Source organism: Phyllobates terribilis, unplaced genomic scaffold (genome assembly GCF_046119375.1).
Source record: "Phyllobates terribilis strain yellow unplaced genomic scaffold, ASM4611937v1 Scaffold_1__5_contigs__length_1240528914, whole genome shotgun sequence".
NCBI classification, from domain to species: domain Eukaryota; kingdom Metazoa; phylum Chordata; class Amphibia; order Anura; family Dendrobatidae; genus Phyllobates; species Phyllobates terribilis.
Window position 1 is genome coordinate 313,446,046 of NW_027362761.1, and position 24,948 is coordinate 313,470,993.

Sequence of the window (24,948 nt, forward strand, 5' to 3'; positions counted from 1 at the left end):
GAAGAGGTGAGCGCTACCACCAGTCTTGTCTCATGCCAACTGTAAAGCATCCTGAAACCATTCATGTGTGGGGTTGCTTCTCAGCCAAGGGAATCGGCTCACTCACAGTCTTGCCTAAAAACACAGCCATGAATAAAGAATGGTACCAGAATGTCCTCCAAGAGCAACTTCTCCCAAACGTCCAAGAGCAGTTTGGCACCCAACAATGCCTTTTCCAGCATGATGGAGCACCTTGCCATAAAGCAAAGGTGATAACTAAATGGCTCATGGAACAAAACATAGAGATTTTGGGTCCATGGCCTGGAAACTCCCCAGATCTTAATCCCATTGAGAACTTGTGGTCAATCATCAAGAGACGGGTGGACAAACAAAAACCAACAAATTCTGGCAAAATGCAAGCATTGATTATGCAAAAGTGGACTGCTATCAGTCAGGATTTGGTCCAAAAGTTGATTGAGAGCATGCCAGGGAGAATTACAGAGGTCTTGAAGAAGAAGGGGCAACACTGCAAATATTGACTTGCTGCATTAACTCATTCTAACTGTCAATATAACCTATTGGTACTCATAATCTGATTGCAATTATATTTATGTATGTGATATAAACATCAGACAAACACTAATAAAAACCAGAGGCCAGCAGATCATGTGAAAATATAATTTTGGTGTCATTCTCAATACTTTTGGCCATGACTGTACAGTACTGAGCAGAGCCATTTCTGAACAGACAATGCTACCCATATGGCTTTCATTCATGCTCGTTCGTGGCCACTCTTACCAGGATCTAGGCAAGTGAATTTACAGCATTCTTTTGGATCCTTGAGATATTGCTGGCATCCCTGTGGTTTCTCACATAGAGCAGCCACACACATTTCGGGTTCCCCATTGTGGCAGGTGCAGCTGAGACATGGATCATCACCTTTTGGGGTGAAATAATAGCCCTCATCCACAATATTGTCTTTGATATCAACACAAGTCTGACCTAGAAATAATAGAAAGAAAAACGAATAAAGACACCTTGTTAAGGTTTTACAATTTACGTAGATACACTAATGTGATTTAAATGGTTTAGCCTTTAAGGCTTTACTAGTGATCGGTTGCTGTTAGTATAGCTTGCTTTTACTAAAGAAATCTCCTGTTTACATATATAGCAGATTTTAATAACCAACCCCCGTTGTCATTAATGAAGGTCATTATTTCCTTGAAGAGGTTACATAAAGCTTACTTAAAGCGGTGTAAGTGTCATGTGAAAGAGGTTTAATCAGATGTGAAAATAATGCTGTAGACGCAGGAATGCTTTCAAAGCTAGTAGTGTTAATAGTTTATTTTTATCAATTAACAAAATGCAAAGTGAAAGAGCAAGAGAAATCTGAATCACATCAATAGTTGGTGTGACCGCCCTTTGCCTTCTTAACAGCATCAATTCTTTTAGATACACTTGTACAAAGTCCGGGATTATGTGGAATTATACTCTGGTATAATTACTCATATAATTAACAGGTGATAATGATCATCATTTTCACAGTGTCATTAACTGAGACAGAAACAGCTGTGTAAGAGGCTTAAAACTGTTTAGAGAAGCACTCCAATCAAAGTTTTTATCGTCTTAATATATTGAAATCATATTATATAGCACTGTGTACAGAGATATGACCCAGCACCACCTTATAGCTAAACATACACCTGAGCCAAAGTCCCTAAAAAGTCAATTAGAAAAGAGAAGCAAAGGGCAAAGCAGGCACCAAGCATAATCAATAATCAGATATAGAGGCAGTGTATTGAAAACATTGTAGAAATTTTATTGTAGTAGAGACATAACAGCACTTGTTAAAAACATAGTTAAAAGACATGTAGGACAGAGAAAAAGACATGTAGGACAGAGAAAAAGACATGTGGACAAAAATAACCCCTTATAGAGTTCTGGCATGTAAATCCAATAGATTCTGAATACACACAAATTCATATATCAAAAAATATAACAGGTACAGTATAAGATCCAATGATTCTAATGATCTAGACATATAGCTAAAATGCACCCTCCAAATAAATTATGAAAATATTAATCTGATAAATAATTCAAACAAGAATAAGTCTGGCCAGAAATCTGCCACTCATCTTCTTTCTCTATCCTCCTCCTTCGCCCTTTGAAGGCTTACCAACCCTCCTACATATGAGGATAGGAATACTCTGGACCTGGTCTTCTCCCGGCTCTGCTCAGGGTATGACTTTACTAACCCCCCTCTCAGGCTTTAAGACGACAACCTTCTTTCCTTTTCTGTCAAGGACTGTCTCCTCGCTCAGGACACCCACACTTACCACACATACAGAAATCTACGTGCCATCAATACCCAGCAGCTTATGAACAATCTACAGTCATCTTTAGCTTCGATCTCCTCTCTCTCCCGCTGATGTCCAGACTTGGCATTGTTACATTATAATATAACATTGGAAAGTACCCTGGATGAAGTAGCTCCTGCTACATGCAGAACAATCAGACACAGACGACAGCAACCCTGGCACACGCTGCAACACGTTTACTCCAGCATTGCTCAGGGTGCACGGAGCATTAGTGGAGAAAATCACTGGCAGCAGAAAATTTCATCCACTATAAATTCATGCTCAAAATTTATAACTCTGCTTTCCATTTGGCCAAACAAGTCTACTTTACCACCCTCATCACATCACTAGCCGACAATCCAAACGGCTCTTCGAAATTTTCCATTCCTTCCTGTACCTTAAAGTACAGGCCCCCGTCACCAACCTCAGCGCTGACTATCTGGCCACTTATTTCCTAGGGAAAAAAAACAACCACATCATCACAACCACATCAGTCAGGACATTTTCACACAATCTCCTCAGAGGGTGGATACCCTTCCCTCCCGCACCTCAAGCTCACTTTACACCTTTGAAACTGTTACCGAAGAAGTTACCAAGCTCCTTACCCTACAACCTGTACCGGTGACCCTATTACCTCCTCCAGTCCCTCTCTCCGGCTGTCACTGCTGACTAAAATATTCAACCTTCTTTCTACTGGTATCTTTCCCTCTTCATTCAAAACACACAGTCTCAAACCCTTTAGTAAAACAAAAAAAAAAAAAAAAAAAAAAAAAAAACCACACACACCACAAGTCCCTCGACCAGAACTGCACTGCTAACTACAGACCTGTCACTAATCTTCCCTTCATCTCTTAAACTCCTGGAACACTTGGTTCACTCTTGCCTAATCTGCCATCTCTCAGATAACACTCTTCTTGACCCTTTACAATCCAGTTTCCTCTTTTTTACACACTACTGAAACTGCCCTTACTAATGTCTCTAAAAATCTACTAACATTTAAATCTAAGGGCTACTACTCAGTGTTGATTCTCCTGCATCGCTCTGCCGTATTTGACACTGTGGATCACCAGCTCTTCCTCAATATGCTCCGCTCTATCGGCCTTAAGTACACCGTTCTTTCCTGGTTCTCCTCCTACCTTTCTGAACGCTCCTTCTTCTACTGAACTGTACCTTATGCCGGCTCTTATTCCTCCAATACTCCCCTTACTATTGGGATACCTCAAGGCTCAATCCTAGGCACTCTCCTTTAGACAAATCATAAGCATATAGATGCTACTGGAAACCAAATCTGCTGAGGACACCCAATTATACACCTATTCTCCTGACATCACCCCCCACCTTAATACAAAATACCAGGGATTGTCTGTCTGCTGTTGCTAACATCATCTCCTATTTCTATCTGAAACTAAATCTCTAACTTTTAATAGGCATCGTTAAAAGAGGTATTGCTCAAATAAACCATACAAAACAAAAGTGCTATCTAAAAGGTTGTGCAGAACTCTGCACGGTATGTTGGAGATTTTGACTGCCACTGCAGTGCCCCTTCTATAGATTTCTCTGGATACCCCCCCTCAGCTTTGGACTCTTTTACAAGTACACGCTCCTGATGAGGCCTCGACATTGAGGCAGAAACACATTGGGAGAGCTTTATGTATATTTATTTTTGGGGTTTAATTATATATAGGTCACACTTGGGCACTGCCCTTGTCAGGACGGGAGTCTTACACGGCACGACAGGGGAATTGAGGAACGCCGATTACCACCCTATCCAGTGTTCATCTTCTCCAGGCCTGAGATCTCAATTGGATCCACTACAAATGTTCTGGGTGAGATTGTAACTTCTAATGAACCTGAATAGCTCCAAAACTTCTCGTGTTTCCTCCTTCTACTAACTTACCAATACCGGACATTGAAATTGCCTTGGGTGGTTCAACCATAACTCTGCAGCAGGACACTTGCTGTCTTTGGGTCTTATTTGACACAGAACTTTCCTTTATTCATTCATTCAATTGCTCACTCATGTTACCTGCATCTTAAAAAGATCTCCAGAATCAAACCTTTTCTCACCTTTGAAATGGCAAAAACTCTTACTGTCACGCTTATTCATTCTCATTTAGACTACTGCAACTTTCTACTGATAGCACTGACGGAGGGCAGAAATGTTGGTTAGAGGGAGACCGGAATGCAGCAGCCAGGATCGTATTTTTCTCCACACGCTTCACGGATGCCTCCACCTTGTCCCAGTCATTGCACTGGTTACCCATCGCTACAGAATACAATAAAAACTTCTCTCTCTCACCCACAAAGCTCTACACAGTTGTGCACCACCATACATCTCCTCCCTCTTCTCTCTCTCACCCACAAAGCTCTACACAGTTGTGCACCACCATACATCTCCTCCCTCATCTCTGCATCACCCTACCCATGCTCTCCTTTCTGCAACTGATCCAAGACAAACATCCTCCGTTGTCTGAACCTCCCATCTCTGTCTCCAAGTCTTCTCTCGTGCTGTGCCAGTTTTCTGGAATGCAGTGCCCCAGATGACCAGACTAATACCTAGCCCCCATATTTTTAAACATGTTTTAAAAACACATCTCTGTAGACAGGCCTATCACCTCACTTATTTAACTCTTCCATGTTCTTTTTTTTTAATTTTTCCTCAGAATCTAGTCCCTCCTAGTCACTTGACTTGTCTCATCATCCTCCATGCACCCAATAGTACTTGGTAAATGTACTTTGAAAGATACTGGCTGATGACTGACAATAATAATAATAATAATCTTTTTATTTTCTATAGCACCAACATATTCCGCAGCGCTTTACAATTCAGACAATTTACAGACATTATCGGCACTGTCCCCATTGGGGCCCACAATCTACATTCCCTATCAAGATGTCTTTGGAGTGTGGGAGGAAACCAGAGAACCCGGAGGAAACCCACACAAGCACAGGGAGAACATACAAACTCCTTACAGATGTTGTCCTTGATGGGATTTGAACCCAGGACCCCAGTGCTGCAGTGCTAACCACTGAGCCACCGTGCTGCCTATTTGAAATGCTTTATTATATTAATGGCTGGACCATACATGACAAGCACTTTTTATCTATTGTGGACCCTCCCTCACCATTTCCTTATAGATTGTAAGCAGGGCCCTCACCCCTCCTGTAACTGTTGAACTATGTCATTATTGTATGTACATGACTCCGCTTAATTGTGAAGTGCTGCGGAATATGTGGCGCTATAGAAATAAAATTATTATTATTAGTAGAAGTGGTCTTCATAGAAGAATTAAAGGCTAAAAAGGCTTTAACATGGAAACAAGGACAAGTGACTCACTCAACTATACTTGGGGGGCAGAGCAACATGCAGAAAAATGGCAGCATGTGCTATGGACTGACGAATCAAAATTTTAAATATTTGGCTTATACAAAAGGCAATTTGTTGGTCAAAGGGCTGGAGAGCGGTACAATAATTAATGCCTGCAGACAACAGCGAAGCATAGTGGAGGTTGCTTGTAAGTTTGGGGCTCCATATCAGGTAGTGGAGTTCAAGATTTGGTCAGGATTAAATAGTGTCCTCAATGCTGAGAAATATAGGCCAATACTTCCAAATCATACAATACCATCAAGGAGGCGTCTGCTTGCCTCAAAATTTATTCTGCAGCAGGACAATGACTCCAAACACACAGCCAATTTCTTTAACAAATATTTTCAGCGTAAAAAAAGAACAGTGAGCCTGGAAGTGATGATATGGCCTCCACAGAGCCCTGATCTCATCAACATCATGTTTGTCTGGGATTACATGAAGAAACCAAAGAGTTTGCGCAAATCTACATCCAGGAAGATGTGTGGTTTGTTCTCCGAGATGTTTGGAACAACCTTTCTGACAAGTTCCTTCATAATTGTACAAGTGTACTTACAAGAATTGATACCAAATAGTGATTTGATTTAGGTTTCTCTTTTGCTCATTCACTTCGCATTCTTGTTAATTGATAAAAATAAACTATTAAACACTTCTACTTTTTAAAAAAATTCTTACACTGCACCATTTTTTCTACATGAGCCTAAAACTTTGGCACAATACTGTAATTTAAAGTTTTTGGTCATCATTTCTTTTGACAATTGTTAAATTAATTTTCAGGCTATGACAGTTGGGTGAATGTTTTTATGAAAAATATATGAAATAAAATGTGTTTTACTTAATTTTGAATATACTGTGTGTATTTTTTAATCGCATAAAGGAATTTCTATTTAAAAAGAGGTTGTCCACTATTATACATAATGCCCCCATTGATTTAAACAGTGGAAAGAAGTGTTTTTGTAATTCCCTTCCATTGTCATTGTTGCCTGTGAGTGGCGCTATCACCAACCGCTCACCAGGCATCACGTGACCCCAGCTGCAGCTGGCTCTGGCATCCGCTGATGTCACGGCAAGGGCTGCGGGCAGGGATTCACCGAAAGTCACAGCCCAGCATCCACTGCGCGCTTTCCCAATGAATGCAGAGGAGGGGGAAAGTGTGCGCTGGATAAGATCCAATAATCAGTGTAAAAAGGTGCATTGGCGACTATTAAGGGGTCAACAGCGGTTATAATAAAACAACTGGCAATATTTGGTTGCTTTGGGGCTTTTTTTTCCCCCAGAACTCCTGCAAGCCAAAATTATACTAACATACTGTCCACAGCAAACTAACAGACAGTCATATGACCATAGAAACTAAGCAAAACTTGGCTTTATTTCGTTTAGGGAAAAGACAATTTCCATGTAGAAGGAACAGATTTATATTTTTCCTCATATTCTTTTCATGACCTTTGGGCAAATTCTTCACCCTCTTGTTTTCTAAGGCTATGTGCCCACGATGCAGAAATGAAGCAGAAAATTTCTGCAGCATTTCTGCATCTCCCTGGCAGAAAAAAAACGCATGCAGATTGTGCATGCGTTTTTCCTGCAGAATACATGCGGATCCACATGCGGGTTCACATGCGTTTCCACATGCAGATTGACAAGCGCTTTCCAGGCGATAGTATCACTTGGAAAGTGCTTGACAACTAGGTCACACTGTATAAATCCATGCAAACGGCATGGATTTATACAGTGTGAACCGTAAAAATGAAAACAAATAAAGCTATACTCACCCCCGAGGCCCTGGCGTGGCTGCAGCGCTCGTTCCTGTCTGGTTCCCGGCTGCCGGCATCTCGCGAGACAGAGCGGTGAACGGCCTGCGGTCACATGACTGTGACGTCACCGCAGGTACTCAAGCGATGCCGGCATTCAGAGAGAAGCCGCCGGACAGGTGAATATAAACTTTGTTATTTTATTCTTTTTTTACAGGTAGAATGGTACCCAGGTCTGGATGAGAGTCTCCTCTCCTCCAGAACTGGGTACCATCCGCACATAGAGACGCATAGAAGCCGCTTGTAAAAATGTACAGTCGCGGTTTCTATGCGTCTCAATGCAAGTCAATGGCGGGAGTTCCACTGCGCTTCCGCAAAATTAAATGACATGCTGCGGATTTTTGGACGCAGCATAAACGCTGCGGAAAAATCTGCAGCATGTGCATAGAACATGCGGAATCCCCTTGGGGACCATGGGGTGCGGATTACCTAGCGTTTCACAAGCGTTTACGCTGCGGAAATTCCGCAGCATAAACGCTTGAAAAACGCTACGTGGGCACACAGCCTAACTGCAGTTCCTCTGGAGACTGGCATCCTGTACAAGTTTTGATCACCCAGCAATAAAGGAGAACCAACCAGAGAGTACCATGGTGGCCACAAAATCTGGCTCTCTAGTATGTACATGCTTGGGTAACAGCGGGATGGGACACTCGTTGACATTCTGACTTTTATACATTACTCTGTAGAGTATTGACCATTTCACATGTTTAGTTAATATACTTTTCCTCTCTTTATACTTCTGATTATGTAAGTCTCTGGTAGGGTGTGTCTTACAGTCTAAAAAATTATGATGATGACATGGTTTCCTATAAACAAGGAAATTCAGATTTACCACTAGAAATCAGGAAAACCTACTTACTGCGTTTGCAAAGAAATGAGGACTTTTCATAGCAGTTCTCAGCATACCAGCTATGGAGTCCATGATGGCGGAGAGACGGCAGATAGAAATACTGCAGCTGGGCACAAAGGATGTTCTCATTTTCATACATTCCAAATATGGGGACAGGAGGTAAGAACACTTCAGAGGAGCCTAAAAGACAAAATTCTGTCAAACTTATAGAGAAAAACAAAGTAAAACAAAAACAGGCGTCAAGCTCAGAAGCAATTTTTTAGGTGGTCTACATATTATATAATTGTTATGAAGCCACGTACCTTTGTAAGAGACTTCCCAGTGTCCCTCCACAGAATGGTTCCTGTTTGTTATCACAAACTGGTAACCTACCCAAAGTCTACAAAATAGATACAAATACAAAAAATATTACTGCCCAAATTGTGTTTGTAGAGCGCTAGAGCTGTGAAATAACACCATTATAAAATAAGAATATGCAGAGATTTTTAGGAGAGCCAAGGATTTAACACTGTTTCTATAAATCTTCTTTCCCAAGAACATTTAATGGATTTAATAACGCAATTACATGAGACAGAGGTCTAATTGTGGCCTTTGTCTATGGCTACCAGGAGGTAAGGGCAGGCAAAAGTATTCTATAGAAAACCCCAATTTTTAATATATACTGCAACACTCTGATATTGCTGTATATAGTATAAGTGATCGATCGCAGGGTCAAGTACCCTAAGGGAAATGACTAAGTAAATAACTGTTTTTAAAAATATAGAAATTAAAACCGAAAATATAAAATCTTGAATCACTCCCCCCCCCCCCACACACACACTTTCTCCACATTAAAAATAAAGATATTTAAAAAAAAAAAAAAAAAGACATGGTTTCACCATATCTGTAAAACTAATAACCTGATTGGTATACACTGTAAAGAGGACAAAAATCAAAACACCATAAGGGTATGTGCACACGATGCAGAAATGAAGCAGAAAATTTCTGCATCATTTCTGCATCTCCCTGGCAGAAAAAACGCATGCAGATTGTGCATGCGTTTTTCCTGCAGAATACATGCGGATCCACATGCAGATTCACATGCGTTTCCGCATGCAGATTGACAAGCGCTTTCCAGGCGATGTTAGCATCACCTGGAAAGTGCTTGATAACTAGGTCACACTATATAAATCCATGCAAACAGCATGGATTTATACAGTGTGAACCGAGAGAGTGTATATACTTACCTCCGATGGCCCGCGCTGTCCTGCTCAATCTGTTCTCCCTCGCCGGCAACTTTGAATTGAAAGACCTACCGACGTCAGCGTCACGTGACCCGTCACATGACTCTGACGTCACCGCAGGTCCTACAACTCACTGCAAGTGCCGGGAACCAAGCGGGAGCGCTGTGCGGGCCGACAGATGGTAAGAATACATTTATTTTTTATTTTATTCTTCTTTTACAGCTTTTTTAATGGTACCTGGGTGTGGATGAGACTCTCCTCTCCTCCACACCCGGGTACCATCCGCACATTAGAACGCACCAATTACGCAAGTACAAATGCTGTCTTGCGGAATTGGCGCGTTCTAATGCAAGTCAATGGCGGCGAAATCGCCGCGTTTCCGCAAAATTAATTGACATGCTGCAGATTTTTGACCGCAGCGTTAACGGAAAAATCCGCATCATGGGCACAGCACATGCGGATTTCCATTGGGGAACATTGCTTCCCTTCTACCATGCGTTTTTCATGCGTTTCCGCGGCGTTTACGCAACTGCAAAAACGCCACGGAAACGCATGAAATACGCATCGTGTGAACACAGCCTTAGGGTATATTCACACTAGGCGTTTTTTTCAGTGTTTTTTTTATGCAAATTTTCAGCTGTGTTTTACAGTACCAGCAAAGTCTGAGATTTCAGAAATCTCATGTACACACTGTTTTTTGTGTCATCAGTATTTTGTGCTTTGCACGTTTTTTTGCACAATAGAGCATGCCACTTCTTTCAGCATTTTTCACCCATGAAAACACTGAAAAAACACCTAGTGTGAACATACTCATCAGATTTTGCAGCGTTTTTAGTGAAAAAAAGTAAGTACAGCAGTATGTGAAATGCATTTATTTTTGTGATTTTCCCAAGTTTACCTTCTTGTCTTCCTCACTTGAGATGCCAGTTTGGATTAGAACAGTTTAATTAAATTATATTAGTGATGCATACAATGTAAACACTGGCCGTCCAAGGTGTGAGATTTAACAATACCTGTGGCCTACGGAGGTGTGAAATTGAACAATGCCTGAGCAACTCAATGGCAGACCAAAGTGTGAATGTAAATAGTGTCCTACAAACTCAATGCTCTGCCAATCTCTTAGGTAAACTATTCCTGAACAATTAAATACTGTACATTTGTAATTCTGGTTAATATGGTTTCACATATGTCTTGCATTGCTGACCTGTGCTCATGCTTCTGTGGTGGAAGCAAAGCTGAACTTTGGTATCCTGAAAAATGCAGCAAAAAGGTACCAAAACCTGCGTTTTTGCTGCAGCTTCTTTCCTGCCAAGAGATCAGGTTTTGTTGCAGAAAAAAAAGCTGAAAAAATGCCTAGTGTGAACATACCCTAACAGCGGTATTTTGGTCCCGGCCACATTGAAAAAAAAATGCAAAAAGAAGTGATCAAGATGTATCTACCCCAAAATGGTATTAATAGGAACATCAAATTGCTGCAAAAAAAAAAACAAAAAACAAAAACAAGCCCTCACACAGCTCAAATCGAAGGGAAAAAAAATTGAAAAAACGTCACAGGTTTCCTAAAATTGCAACACACGCAATTTTTTTTTTTAAATTATTTTTACAAGTTTCAAAAATTAAGTAGCGGGTGAAATAAGTATTGAACATGTCACCAGTTTTCTAAGTAAATATATTTCTTAAGGTGCTATTGGACATGAAATTCTCACTGAAAAACAGCCCCACACTATTATGTTCCCACCTCCAAACCTCACTGTTGGTATGGTGTTCTTGGGGTGATGTGCAGTGCCTTTTGGCCTCCAATCATGGTGTGTATTATGGCATCCAAAGAGTTCAATTTTGGTCTCATCTGACTATATTCTCCCAGTATTTCACAGGCTTGTCTAAATGTTGTTGATGAGTAATGAGACACCTTTTTATAGGCCATCAGTTGAACCAGCTGTTTTTTTTCATCAAGTGGCAGGATTGCTTTCTAATCAATGATCAATTTCAGCTGGTGTCATGACTTTCCATGGCTTTTTTCACCTCTCTTCTACTTTTTCCCTGTGTTATTTCTATTCTGAGTAAAATCCAGCAATTCTGGTATGGAGTCTTTGATTTTTTACAGCGTAACACACAGGATAAAGAGCTGTATAGTTTGTACAGCAAGGGTCAAGACGATTAATGTGTTAACAAATTTCAAAAAAAATTTTTTCCCATTTTACTAAATTTGCACAAGAAAATCACTGTTTAACAAACTATTGCATCATATTCTTAGAGCAAAAAACTTTTTCAGCTTTCCACTGAGAGCTGTCAGTGGGCTTGTTTATGAGTAACAAGAAGTAGTATTTATTGGTGCTATTTTGGGATATGAACATCTTTTTTGATCAGATTTTTGTCATTTGTGAGGCTGTTTTTTATAACCATTTCAGCAGCATTCATCTTGCATAATAAATAGTGATACTGTGTTCTTGTAGGTGTCGTTACATATGTAGTGATAGCAAATGTGTTTTTTCCAAATTTTTTTTTTTTTTTATTGAGAAAATTGGGATTTTTGTAGAGGGATTTTTTTTATTATTTGTTCTTTTTTCTCCTTTCTCCTCTCTTCACATGTTCAAGTACACTTGAGGAACTAAGATATATTGATCTTAACCCCTTTACAACCCAAGGTGGTTTGCACGTTAATGACCAGGCCAATTTTTACAATTCTGACCACTGTCACTTTATGAGGTAATTACTCTGGAACGCTTCAACGGATCCCCCTGATTCTGAGACTGTCTTTTCTTGACATACTGTACTTCATGATAGTGGTAACATTTCTTTGATATCACTTGCGTTTGTGAAAAAAAAACAGAAATTTGGCGAAAATTTTGAAAATTTTGCAATTTTCAAAATTTGAATTTTTAGGCCCTTAAATTAGAGAGATATGTCACACAAAAGAGTTAATAAATAACATTTCCCACATGTCTACTTGACATCAGCACAATTTTGGAACAAACATTTTTTTTTTTTATTAGTGAGCTATAAGGGTTAAAAGTTGACCAGCGATTTCTCATTTTTCCAACAAAATTTACAAAACCTTTTTTTTTTTTTTTTTAAGGACCACATCATATTTAAAGTCACTTTGAGGGATCTTTATGACAGAAAATACCCAAAAGTGACACCATTCTAAAAACTGCCCCCCTCAAGGTGCTCAAAACCACATTCAAGAACATTATTGACCCTTCAGGTGCTTCACAGGAATTTTTGGAATGTGGAAGAAAAAAATTAACATTTAACTTTTTTCGCAAAAAATGTTACTTTAGACCCATTTTTTTTTTATTTTCGCAGGGGTAACAGGAAAAAATGGACCTCAAAATTTGTTGCGCAGCTTCTACTGAGTAAGCAGATACCCCATATGTGGGGGAAAACCACTGTTTGGGCGCACGGCAGGGATCGGAAGGGAAGGAGCGCCATTTGACTTTTTGAATGTAAAATTTGCTTGAATAATTAGCGGACGCCATGTTGCATTTGGGGAGCCCCTGATGTGCCTAAACAGTGGAAACTCCCCATAAGTGACACCATTTTGGAAACTAGACCCCTCAGGGAACTTATCTAGATGTGTGGTGAGCACCTTGAACCACCAGGTGCTTCAGAGAAGTTTATAACATTGAGCCGTGAAAATAAAATTTTCACATTTTTCCCACAAAAATGTTTTTCAGCCCCCACTTTTGCATTTTCATAAAGGTAACAGGAGAAGTTGCACCATGCAGTTTGTTGTGCAATTTCTCCTGAGTACACCGATACCCCATGTGTGGGGAAAATACAGTGTTTGGGCGCACGGCAGAGTTCAGAAGGGAAGGAGCACTGTGTGACTTTTTGAACGCAAAATCGGCTGGAATCGAGAGCGGACGCCATCTCGCCTTTGGAGAGCCCCTGATGTGCCTAAATAGTTGAAACCCCCCACAAGTGACCCCATTTTGGAAACTAGACCCCTCAAGGATTTTATCAAGGGGTATAGTGAACATTTTGAATCCAGAGGTACGATACAGAATTTGATGACATTAGGTCATCATATTGAATAAGTTGTCATTAGTCTTGAGCGCCAGTGCTTGCTACTTGAGTTTGCATCGGGTACTCAGGTATGCACCATGTATCATGGGTGCTCAAGTGAAATGCTCATGTTTCACGGTTATTAGACACCCCAGAAAAAACATGCGGGGATCGCTCGTGCATGGCACGAGGTTTTTTTGGCCGCGAAGCATATGGGGCGGAGACTCGAGCACCCGCGATACTCAATGCATATCCGAGCACCCGATGCAAACTCAAGTAGCGAGCACTTGCGTTCAACACTAGTTGCCATATCGTCATCTTTTTTTTTTTTTTTTTCTTTTTTTTTTTTACTTTTAAAGAAAAAAAAAAAACCCTAACCCCAACCCTAACATTAGCACAACCCTAACCCCAACCCCAGCCCTAGCGTTTATTTTTTACGCCGTTCCTAGTGCGGTATAAGTGATTAGACGACCTTATTCTTCGGGTCGGTGCGATTACAGAGATACCAGAATCATATTGGGGTTTTTATGACTGACAGCTGTCACACACTAAAAGACACATATTTTGTAAAATCTAGTTTTTGCGTCGCCATATTTTGAGAGCTATAATTTTTCCATATTTTGGCCGACCGAGTCATGTGATGGCTTGTTTTTTGCGGGATGAGTTGACGTTTTTATTGGTGCCATTTTCAGGCACGTGCCATTTTTTGATCGCTTTCTATTCCAGCTTTTGGGAGGCAGAATAAACAAAAACCAACAATTCAGGAATTGTTTATTTTTTTATTCTACTCCGCGTGTGGTAAAATTGATAAGGTAGCTTTATTCTTCGGGTCAGTACGTTTACAGCGGTACCACATTCATATCGTTTTTCTATGTTTTGGCGCTTTTACACAATAAAAGCTATTTTATAGAAAAAATTCATTTTTTGCATCGCTTTATTCTGAGAGCTATAACTTTTTGATTTTTCGGCTGATGGAGCTGTATGGCGGCTTGTTTTCTGCGGGACAAGATGGCGTTTTCAGCGGTAACATTTTTATTTATATTAGTCTTTTTGATCACGTGTTATTCCATTTTTTGTTTGGCAGTATGATGATAAAGCATTGTTTTTTGCTTCGTTTTTTATTTTATTTTTTTACCGTGTTCACTGAAGGGGTTAACTAATAGGACAATTTTATAGGTCAGGTCGTTCCGGACGCGGCGATACCAAATATGTGTACTTTTATTGTTTGTTTGGGTTTTTTTTTTTTCATAATAATATTTATTGATGGGTACATTATATTTTTATTTTTGGTGGATTATTTTTTTTTATTTTTTTCACTTTCTGAAAGTTTTTTTTTTCTTTTTTACTTTGTCCCACTCTGAGACTTTCACTTTTTTTATTCTGATCGCCTGCATAGCATAGGGATGGAGCACCATCCCTGTGCTATGCAGGCAGTCAGCGCTGCACAGTGAGAAGATTGTTTGGTCATGCACTGCGCATGACCAAACAATCTTCCTGCTTTCTGGTGACCCGGATGTTGACATGACGACATCGGGTCGTCATGGCAACACCCGGGAAGCTGCGGCAGACAGCGCTGGAGGCCGGAAGAGGTGAGTATTGCGATCACCTCCCCTTAGCCACCGTAATGCTGCGATCGACTTCGATCGCAGCATTGCGGGGGTTAATGTGCCGGGAGCAGTGCGGTTCCGGGAGCAGTGCAGGACCGCTCCCAGCACATAGTACCGGGTGTCAGTTGTGACAATCAGATGACACCCGGCGGCGATCGCGCCCGCACGATCGCGATGACGTACTAATACGGGTCAGGCTCTTAAGTCCCTGGGCACAGATGCGTATTAGTACATCATGGGCTTTAAAGGGGTTAAAGCAAACCTGTCAGTTGGATTTTGTAAAGTAAACTACAGGCGTGGTCATGTTGGGGTTGCTGCACTGATTAATATGATACCTGATGTTAAGAAATCAGTTTTGTGGTTCTTGTGTAATCAGGGTTTGCAGTTTTGAGTTAATGATATGCCCATGCTCCAGGACAGGACTGTAGGCATGGTCTTATCCTGGTGCTCTAGGCCAGATCAGCAAGAAAAAACCTGCCCACATGCACGTCCCTATCAGTCTCACTGTATGATGAAGAACATACTTGTGCTTTGGCGCGGCCTGTGGGCAGGTCGTATCTTGCTGATCTGGCCTAGAGCACCAAGGAAAGACCCTGCCTATAGTCCCACCCGGAGCAGGAGCATATCATTAACTGAGAACTGCAAGCACTTATTACACGAGAACCACAAGACATATTTGTTCACCTCAGGTATCATATTAATCAGTGCAGCAGCCTCAATATGACAACGCCTGTAGTTTACAAGCAAAAACAATTATAATAATTACAATAATCTTGAACAACACTAGTCAGCGACTGGTACAGGAGGAGAGAGGACCATGCCAGCAAGGGCTCACAATCTGCAAGGGGTGGGTGAGGATACAGTAGGTGAGGGTAGAGCTGGTCGTGCAGCGGTATGGTGGAGCGGTGGTTACTGCTGGTTGTAGGCTTGTCGGAAGAGGTGGGTCTTCCGGTTCCTTTTGAAGGTTTCCACGGTATGCGAGAGTCTGATGTATTGGGGTAGAGAGTTCCAGAGTAGGGGGGATGCACGGGAGAAATCTTGTATGCGATTGTGGGAAGAGGAGATGAGAGGGGAGTAGGGAAGGAGATCTTGTGAGGATCGGAGGTTGCGTGCAGGTAAGTACCGGGAGACTAGGTCACAGATGTATGAAGGAGACAGGTTGTGGATGGCTTTGTATGCCAAGGTTAGGGTTTTGAACTGGAGTCTCTGGGCGATGGGGAGCCATCTCCTCATGTGCTGCTGTCACCATTGATGGTGGCATATGAGGGAGTAATCTACTAGGATACATTGTGGAGCACGCGTGCTCATGTCATATGTGTACTTCATGTAGCGTTAAAGTTGCAGTGATACTAATTGGGGTTGCGTCCAGGTTTATCAAATATTCTAAGACGCAATTAAAGTGAAATGGAATATTCATGCAGGGTATTATTTGAAGTATCTTTCTTAAAAACCATCACATTGAAAAAAATACACAAAACATAATTGCCAGACTAATCAGAAAACAGTATGCCATAAATATTTACATATAAATCATATACCTCACCTTCTCTGGTCTTTTCTTAAATATGGCCTTTCTTCCATTTCCCATTCTTGAGCCAAAATAAACTTTAGTTCAGAGTCTGTGGTAAATGTAGCTAGAGAGCCATTCACCTTCTGGCAGGTCTGAACAGCATCCCAGTAGTTCTCACCAGAGGAGTACACCTTGTAGCAGCTTGCTGTGCCATCGTAGTGATGCCACCCTGACGGGCATTTCCCTAGGAAACCTAAAAGGAGGGGGGTACACACCACTACAATGTGAACATCTTTTACACATTTTACATATTAAAATTTTATTTTCTTTATGCGACAGAAAAGATGATCTGAAAAAGTGTAAATCTACTAAAGGTTTATCCCATGTGCATCATTAAAGTGTTTATTTTCATCTATCTTGACAAGCTTTACTACTTTATTTTATTAATTAATGGAATGTGTCATCAACATTTTTTACCAAATAGCCAGACACTGATACATGTTTTCTACTAATTAGTGAGTTTTTTTATTACATTTTCTGTGTAGGATTATAGGATCAACCATGTTTCTCAAGCATGTGTTAACAAGCTTCTGAAAGATTACAGTAGCCACATGGACATGAGAAATAATAGACTAATGGATGTGCTCACCGATATGCAAATGAGGCTGTGTATCTGAAGCCTCTGTCACTCCAGCTCTATTCCCCATCCAGCGCTGCGTCCTCTTCTTGAACGGTTACTCCTATGCCTGAAGTCACGCACCTTAGAGGCTGTCAGTAAAGCAGCATGAGCGGGCAATGGGTTGAGAATAGAGCTGGAGTGACAGAGGCTGCAGGTCTACAAACTCATTTACATATCATTTAAAATACTGATTTCTTAGTAAACAGAGGAATGGTTGCTGGACTTCTCTTTGAAAGAGCTACATGCTCTTGGGCCGTCAAATCCTGGTAACAGATTCCCATTAACAAGAGGTCAATATAATGGTCTAGTTCTGTATTTTTTGGATTACACACTATTTAAAACATTAACAAGAGTTTTATCTGTAACGTTTGGATGTGTCAGAAATATACATTCCTGGATACAAGATGAAAATGGAGTGCTATTATATCAAAAGGCAATGAAAAGAATGAAAAACATGAACACAAACTTACTACTAAAGCGCACAGGCTGGGCCAAGTTAACCGTTTGGAATCGAGTCCCCTCTCCATTCCGGACACGACCGTGTCGTGTCTCCACGCTCTCTTTTCCATGAAACCCTCTTTGGTCTCCCCCCAGTCCTTAAACAAAAGTAGAATAAATACAATTAAAAAAATGGTGAAATTCCATACAAATCACACAGCTCTCACATGCGCCCACTGCTGCATTTGTACAGGATACATGATCATTATTTATTATGATCCACATGACACGTGTTATACCATTCATTTTTTAATTGATATAATAGCACACAAAGTTACACTATTTTGTCAAAAATATATGGAAACCCAATTTTAAAAAAAACTTAAAGCAATGAAAAGCGTCTTAGTGAATCTCATCAGTTTGTTTTACAACTCCTGGCAAAAATTATGGAATCACCGCGCTCGGAGGATGTCCATTCAGTTGTTTAGTTTTGTGCCATGTCTGTGATCTGCTTTTTTTCAACAACATTAAAGTCATTTCAAATGGCAACTTTAAGGCTTTAAGAAACACTAAAAGAAATCAAGATTAAAAATGTGGTACTCAGTAAGGGTAATTTTTTTCTGACCAAGCAGAGGGAAAAAATTATGGAATCACCCTGTAAATTTTCATTTCCAAAAGTAACACCTGCATCAAATTAGATCTGCTCGTTACTCAGCATCTAAAAAGGAGAGAGCTGTTGCATCAAGTGAACGGACATGAATCATGGCTCCAACACGAGAGATGTCAATTGAAACAAAGGAGAGGATTACCAAACTCTTAAAAGAAGGTAAATCATCACAAAATGTTGCAAAAGATGTTGGTTGTTCACAGTCAGTTGTGTCTAAAATCTGGACCAAATACAAACATGGGAAGGTTGTTAAAGGCAAACATACTGGTAGACCAAGGAAGACCTCAAAGCGTCAAGACTGGAAACTTAAAGCAATATGTCTCAAAAACAGGAAATGCACAACAAAACAAATGAGGAATGAATGGGAGGAAACTGGAGTCAATGTCTGTGACCGAACTGTAAAAAAACACCTAAAGGAAATGGGATTTACATACAGAAAAGCTAAACATAAGCCATCATTAACACCTAAACAGAAAAAAACAAGGTTACAATGGGCTAAGGAAAAGCAATCGTGGACTGTGGATGACTGGATGAAAGTCATATTCAGTGATGAATCGCGAATCTGCATTGGGCAAGGTGATGATGCTGGATCTTTTGTTTGGTGCCGTTCCAATGAGATTTATAAATATGACTGCATGAAGAGAACATACAAATTTCCACAGTCATTGATGATATGGGGCTGCATGTCAGGTAATGGCACTAAGGAGATATAAATGCCCAAGTTTACATTGATATTTTGGACAGTTTTCTTATCCCATCAATTGAAAGGATGTTTCGGGATGATGACATCATTTTCAAGATGATAATAATGCATCCTGCCATAGAGCAAAAACTGTGAAAACATTCCTTGAAAGAAGACACATAAGGTCAATGTCATGGCCTGCAAAGAGTCCGGATAACAATCCAACTGAAAATCTTTGGTGGAAGTTGAAGAAAATGGTCCATGACAAGGCTCCAACCTGCAAAGCTGATCTGGCAACAGCAATAAGAGAAAGTTGGAGCCAGATTGATGGAGTACTGTTTGTCACTCATTAAGTCCATGCCTCAGAGACTGCAAGCTGTTATTAAAGCCAGAGGTGGTGCAACAAAATACTAGTGATGTATTGGAGTGTTCTTTTGTGTGTTTACTTTTCATGATTCCATAATTTTTTCCTCAGAATTTAATGATTCCATAATTTTTTTCCCTCTGCTTGGTGTGAAAAAAAATTACCCTTACTGAGTACCACATTTTTAATCTTGATTTCTTTTAGTGTTTCTTAAAGCCCTAAAGTTGCCATTTGAAATGACTTTAGTTTTGTGCCATGTCTGTGATCTGCTTTTTTTCAACAACATTAAACAACTGAATGAACATCCTCCGAGCCCGGTGATTCCATAATTTTTTGCCAGGGGTTGTATATAGAGCGTATAACAGTTAAAGGGGATTCTCAAGTTTAGAAATTTGGATAGGGGATAACTTACCGATCACTGGGACCCCCACCGATCTCGTGAACCAGGACGAGCAGTGGCTGATCATGCACACCGCCGCTCATTTCATTGTTGTGGGTGCCAAAGACCAGCCAGACATTGCGCTCTGCTTTCTTCGGCACTCCCATTAAGAATTAATGGCGCGCCAGTGCGGATGATCTAGCCATGCCCCATTCACATGGTGCTCTTCAAAGCCCTAGTTGTCAGGATCGTTAGGGGCCCCCGCATTCAGGAAGTTATTCCCTATCACATGTATAGAGGATAACGTCTAAACTTGAGACAACCCTTTTAACTAGCCACGTAAAATAACTATACATTTCCCTCACTAAAAATGTGTGTGAAACAAGGCTCCTGAATTCTTCTGACATACAGGTCCATATGGCTGGCAGACACAGCTGCAAGCTGCAGAGAGGCAGGTGTGGTTCTGGATTTAGCCCACAGGAATGTGTTGTGCAGAGTGACCCTAATGCCACTTGTGCTGGGTGAAGTATCAGTATCAGGCAAGCCATTAGCCATATGCCCCTATTTCAGGAGCAGTGAAATATCGCTGCCCTCATAACACTGCTCTGGAATTTGTTTCCTGTCTGACAGATACTGCTCGTCATCTTCAACAACTTGTTAACACCAAAGATCCAAGCGAAACTGTAGTCAGCCTGAAATAATTTGGATGTAATTCTGTCACTTGCAATATAGCTATATAATAGCAGTGACTACAAAAGACGTCAATTTTAGGTGTATTTTCAAAATCATTAAAAATAACCTCTACATAAACGGGTGATTTTCCATTTTTACGCTTTTGACTTTTTCCTTCCTTTTCTCTAGACAGGGTATGAGGGCTTTTGTTTGGTGGGATGAGTTGTAGTTATGAATAACAGCATTCAGTTTACCATACAAAATAAATGTATAATGAGAAAAAGTGGAGTAATATGGCAAAAGAAAAAATGCATTTCCACCGTTGTTATATTGTCATTTTACGGCATTTATCGTGTGGTTTAGAATGACTTTATAACATAGTTCTCCAAGTACATACAGTTACAGCAATAGAAGCCTTAAAAGGTTATTCTCATTTTCATGATGGATGGATATTGTAGGATAGAACTTTGGCAATATAAAGTAAAAACTCACCGCCGTTCAGATATTAACAGTTTGCTTTTGCTTGTTGCCTAGGAGACCGACCACCGTGCTGACGCTGGATGGGATTAGGAGGCAACAGCATGCTCCAGTGAACCTGACTTCAAAACAGTGCTCACAAGCTCAATGGTAAACAGCTTGTAAGCACTAGCAGTGGTGGATGTTCTCAAAGTTAACAAGCTGTAAAGAAAAGGGTTAATATCTCAAGAACGGCAGAAAACTTTAATAAGTAGTAAATTGCAAATTTTGTATTTGCAAATTTATTTCCAAGCATTAACCGACAATACCCATTTAAGTAGATAGGAATAGGCTTTTAGAGGTTTTTCATACTGTGTAAAAAAAAAAAAAAAAAAAAAAAAAAAATTAAAAAACTTGGCTTGTGTCTTCTTTTTCTCAGTTTCTGAGGTCCATAATACTCATTTTTCTGACAATGGAGCCGTGTGAGCTTGTTTTTAGCTTGGTTAGCTACGATTTTACCCTGATACCACTGTGGGATACATACAATGGTTTCATTGCTTTATAGCATTAATTTCTTTTTAGAGGAAATGTGGCAGCTGAATAGGGCAATTCTGGTATTTGAAAAGAAATTTCAGCATTTAACACACAGTTTAATTAATTTCAGATTTTGGTAAATCTGATTTTTCCACTAAACATTTTTTTTATTTTATACTGGAAAAAGGAGGGTTATATCAACTTATGTTTTTAATATTTTGTAGTATTTATTTCTTATCCCACTTAGGGTGCTTAAATCTATGATCCTTTGATCACTTATATACACACTGCAGTATTCAGTTAAATTGAGGTTCTCCTACAAAGCCCAGCGACAGGCCAATATGGCAGCCAGTTGAGATGTTAACCCACCGGCACCCAGAAATCGCAGGCCAGACATTTATATGCTGTTAGCGATTAACAGTAACACTTAAATTGTTAAAAAACAGATACTGGACACATCTGCTGGGTAGAGAGCAAAATGTCCCCATGCTCATATCACCATATGATGTTAACTTATAATTATGGTTGCAAAGGGGTCAAACTAAATTTTCACTAAAGATACAAATATGCCACCTATGTAACAGGACATGCAAAAGATATGTGGAGGAATATCTATGTATTGTGTACAGGCTACGAGAAACCTCCTAGCTGTGACTGATGTGGGGTATATTTCAGTTAACACCACTTGCTTTATACTTCATTAATATAAGTATCTTTTGGCAAAACCAAAGTGTATGGAATGATCATATGTCAATACTAACGTAACGTGCAACCAAAAGTGGTCCTCTGTAATGTTGTTGGATAACCATGTCTACCAGCATTTCATTTTAATGGTGCGGTTTATATCACTGATAGGAGCACCCATTGGGCAGAAGTGTGCATAAACAAAACGGGAAGAAATTAAAAACCATTTTCAATGACGTCCTGCAAAGAAGAAATGAAACAGCAGAATCCAAATTCGCTGTGGATTGCTGTTCGTAGGACACAAGATATCAATGACCTTTGTATCTATATTAAGCTGAGGACACTGAAAACAGACCACGGTTAATAAGACACCTGTGCAAAAAGGATTATCTTCTTCATATAAGCACTAATTAAATTAAAAGCAAAATGTTTCTTTCAAAAGTTCCCAAAAACAACGCAACACTTGTGCATGGGTTGTGTCTGTATTGCAGATCTGTTCCACTGAGGTGTGACCTGCAATACCACACATGAGCTGTAGACAAGTGTGGAGCTGTTTTAAGAAGAAAGAAGCGAACGTTATTCACTACCCAGTCTAAATCCAGTTTCAGATATATCTGAAAATAAAAGGGTCCAACTTTGATGATAACATTATGCATATTAAAGTAAAGGCATGGACATAATGGCGCTGTTCTACAGATTCAACAGATACCTTAACCGGTTCCCGACCGCCCACTGTAGATAAACGTCGGCGCTTGCCGGGCTCTGTGCAGCGCCGACGTTTAAAAACGGTGGGTGGTCTCGCAGCGCTCAGGACCCCCAGGGTCCTGCAAGCGCTGCGATTCCGGTGCAGAGCGTTAGCTCTGACAGGGAACATCATCGGGACCTGATTAGATCAGGTCCCAGTGATGTTAACCCTTAGCTGTCTTCTATATGCTGTGATCTATAGTGATCGCGGCATATAGGAGACAGCAGGAGGAGAGGGGGTCGTCAACTTACCTCTCCGAAGACCTCCGAGTCCTTCCAGGACCTGGGGTTGCTATGGCAGCTGGAGGTCACATGACCGCCTCCAGCTCTGCCATATATGGTGTCCTGTCTGGCTCAGCTGCAGCTGTAGCCAGACAGGAGACTCTGACTGAAACAGTCAGGGAAGATCTCATGTAATGTAATATATGTCTATTACATTACATGAGATCAGAGATCAGAAAAATAAAAATTAATGTCCCATACAGGGACTAAGAAAAAATGTGAAAAAAAGTAAAAAAAAAAAGTTTTTAAACTATTAATAAAAAAAATCACAAAATAAATATAAATAAATAAATAAAATATTAAACCAATAAATCCGTATATTTTTACAAAACCAAAAAAAGTACACATATTTGGTATCGCCGCGTCCGAAACAACCCGAGCTATAAAACTGTCACACTAATTAACTCCTTCTGTGCACACCGTAATAAAAATAAATAAAAAACGGAGCAAAAAAATATGCTTTTTCATCATATTGCCAAACAAAAAGTGGAAAAAAATGCGATCAAAAAACAAAATAGAAATAAAAATGGTACCACTGAAAACGTCATCTTGTTACGCAAAAAAAAGCCGCCATACAGCTCCATCAGCCGAAAAATAAAAAAATTATAGCGCTCAGAATAAAGCAATGCAAAAAAAATATTTTTTTCTATAAAACAGTTTTATTGTGTAAAAGCGCCAAAACATAAAAAAAATACTACACTTACTGTATCACTGTAAACGTACTGACCCGAAGAATAACGCTGCCTGATCACTTTTACCACACGCAGAACGGCATAAAAAAAAAACTCAAAAAACAATTCCTGAATTGTTTGTTTTTGTTAATTTTACCTCCCAAAAAACGGAATAGAAAGCGATCAAAAAATGTCACGTCCCCAAAAATGGTACCAATAAAAATGTCAACTCGTCCCGCAAAAAACAAGCCGTCACATGACTCTGTCGGCCGAAATATGGAAAAATTATAGCTCTCAAAATATGGTGATGCAAAAACTAGATTTTGCAAAAAAAGCGTCTTTTAGTGTGTGACAGCTGTCAGTCATAAAAACCCGATATCAATCTGGTATCTCTGTAATCACACCGACCCGAAGAATAAAGTAATCTAATCCGTTATATCACACTAGGAACGGCGTAAAAAATAAATAAAACCAATTCTTCACCTGCTACTGATTTGTTTATTATGTCCCCAAAGATCCCAGTAAGGCTCTGCCCACATTTATCCTGTGCTCTGCGCTGAGCACTTACACCAGAGTTTCCGTGTAAATCTCTGAAATACATGATTCAGCCGGAACCCATGACGGAAGATTCCCTGTAATGAGACAGATATAGGCCACTGTGGACGCCGTCTAGCCTGGGATCCCACGGTGTCATTTGTTTTAGGCGTGCATAAAAGTGCGGTTGGCCACAGTTTTGTGCACTTCTGAAAAAAAGGACACCGCTACACAGAGGCCAGACGGTGTCCAGAGTAACTCTGCTGCCTCATTACAGTGAATGGATCCTGCAGGGGTTTCATCTGAATTACATCACTTGGAAATTTAGATGGAAACCCCGATGTAAGTGCTCAGCCTAGAGCGCCGGATAAATGTTACGTAAAATGTTCCCAATAAAAGCTTCAACTCAGTCCTCAAAAAAAGATAGTCCCCACTCAGGTCCGTCATCTGTTAAAA

At 40.2% G+C, this 24,948-nt stretch overlaps 1 protein-coding gene across 2 annotated transcripts in view; it reads right to left on the reverse strand.

Moving 5' to 3' along the window:
* Window positions 1-24,948, reverse strand: part of DGCR2 (DiGeorge syndrome critical region gene 2) — a 91,744-nt gene that overhangs the window by 17,759 nt on the left and 49,037 nt on the right. For both annotated transcript variants that reach the window (XM_073674785.1, XM_073674793.1), the window contains 5 exons: window positions 17,856-17,981; window positions 16,740-16,959; window positions 8,661-8,737; window positions 8,368-8,538; window positions 778-981 (listed from right to left, as the gene is read on the reverse strand). In XM_073674785.1, the coding sequence (XP_073530886.1) occupies window positions 778-981; window positions 8,368-8,538; window positions 8,661-8,737; window positions 16,740-16,959; window positions 17,856-17,981 (798 nt within the window). The remainder of the gene's footprint in view (window positions 1-777; window positions 982-8,367; window positions 8,539-8,660; window positions 8,738-16,739; window positions 16,960-17,855; window positions 17,982-24,948) is intronic.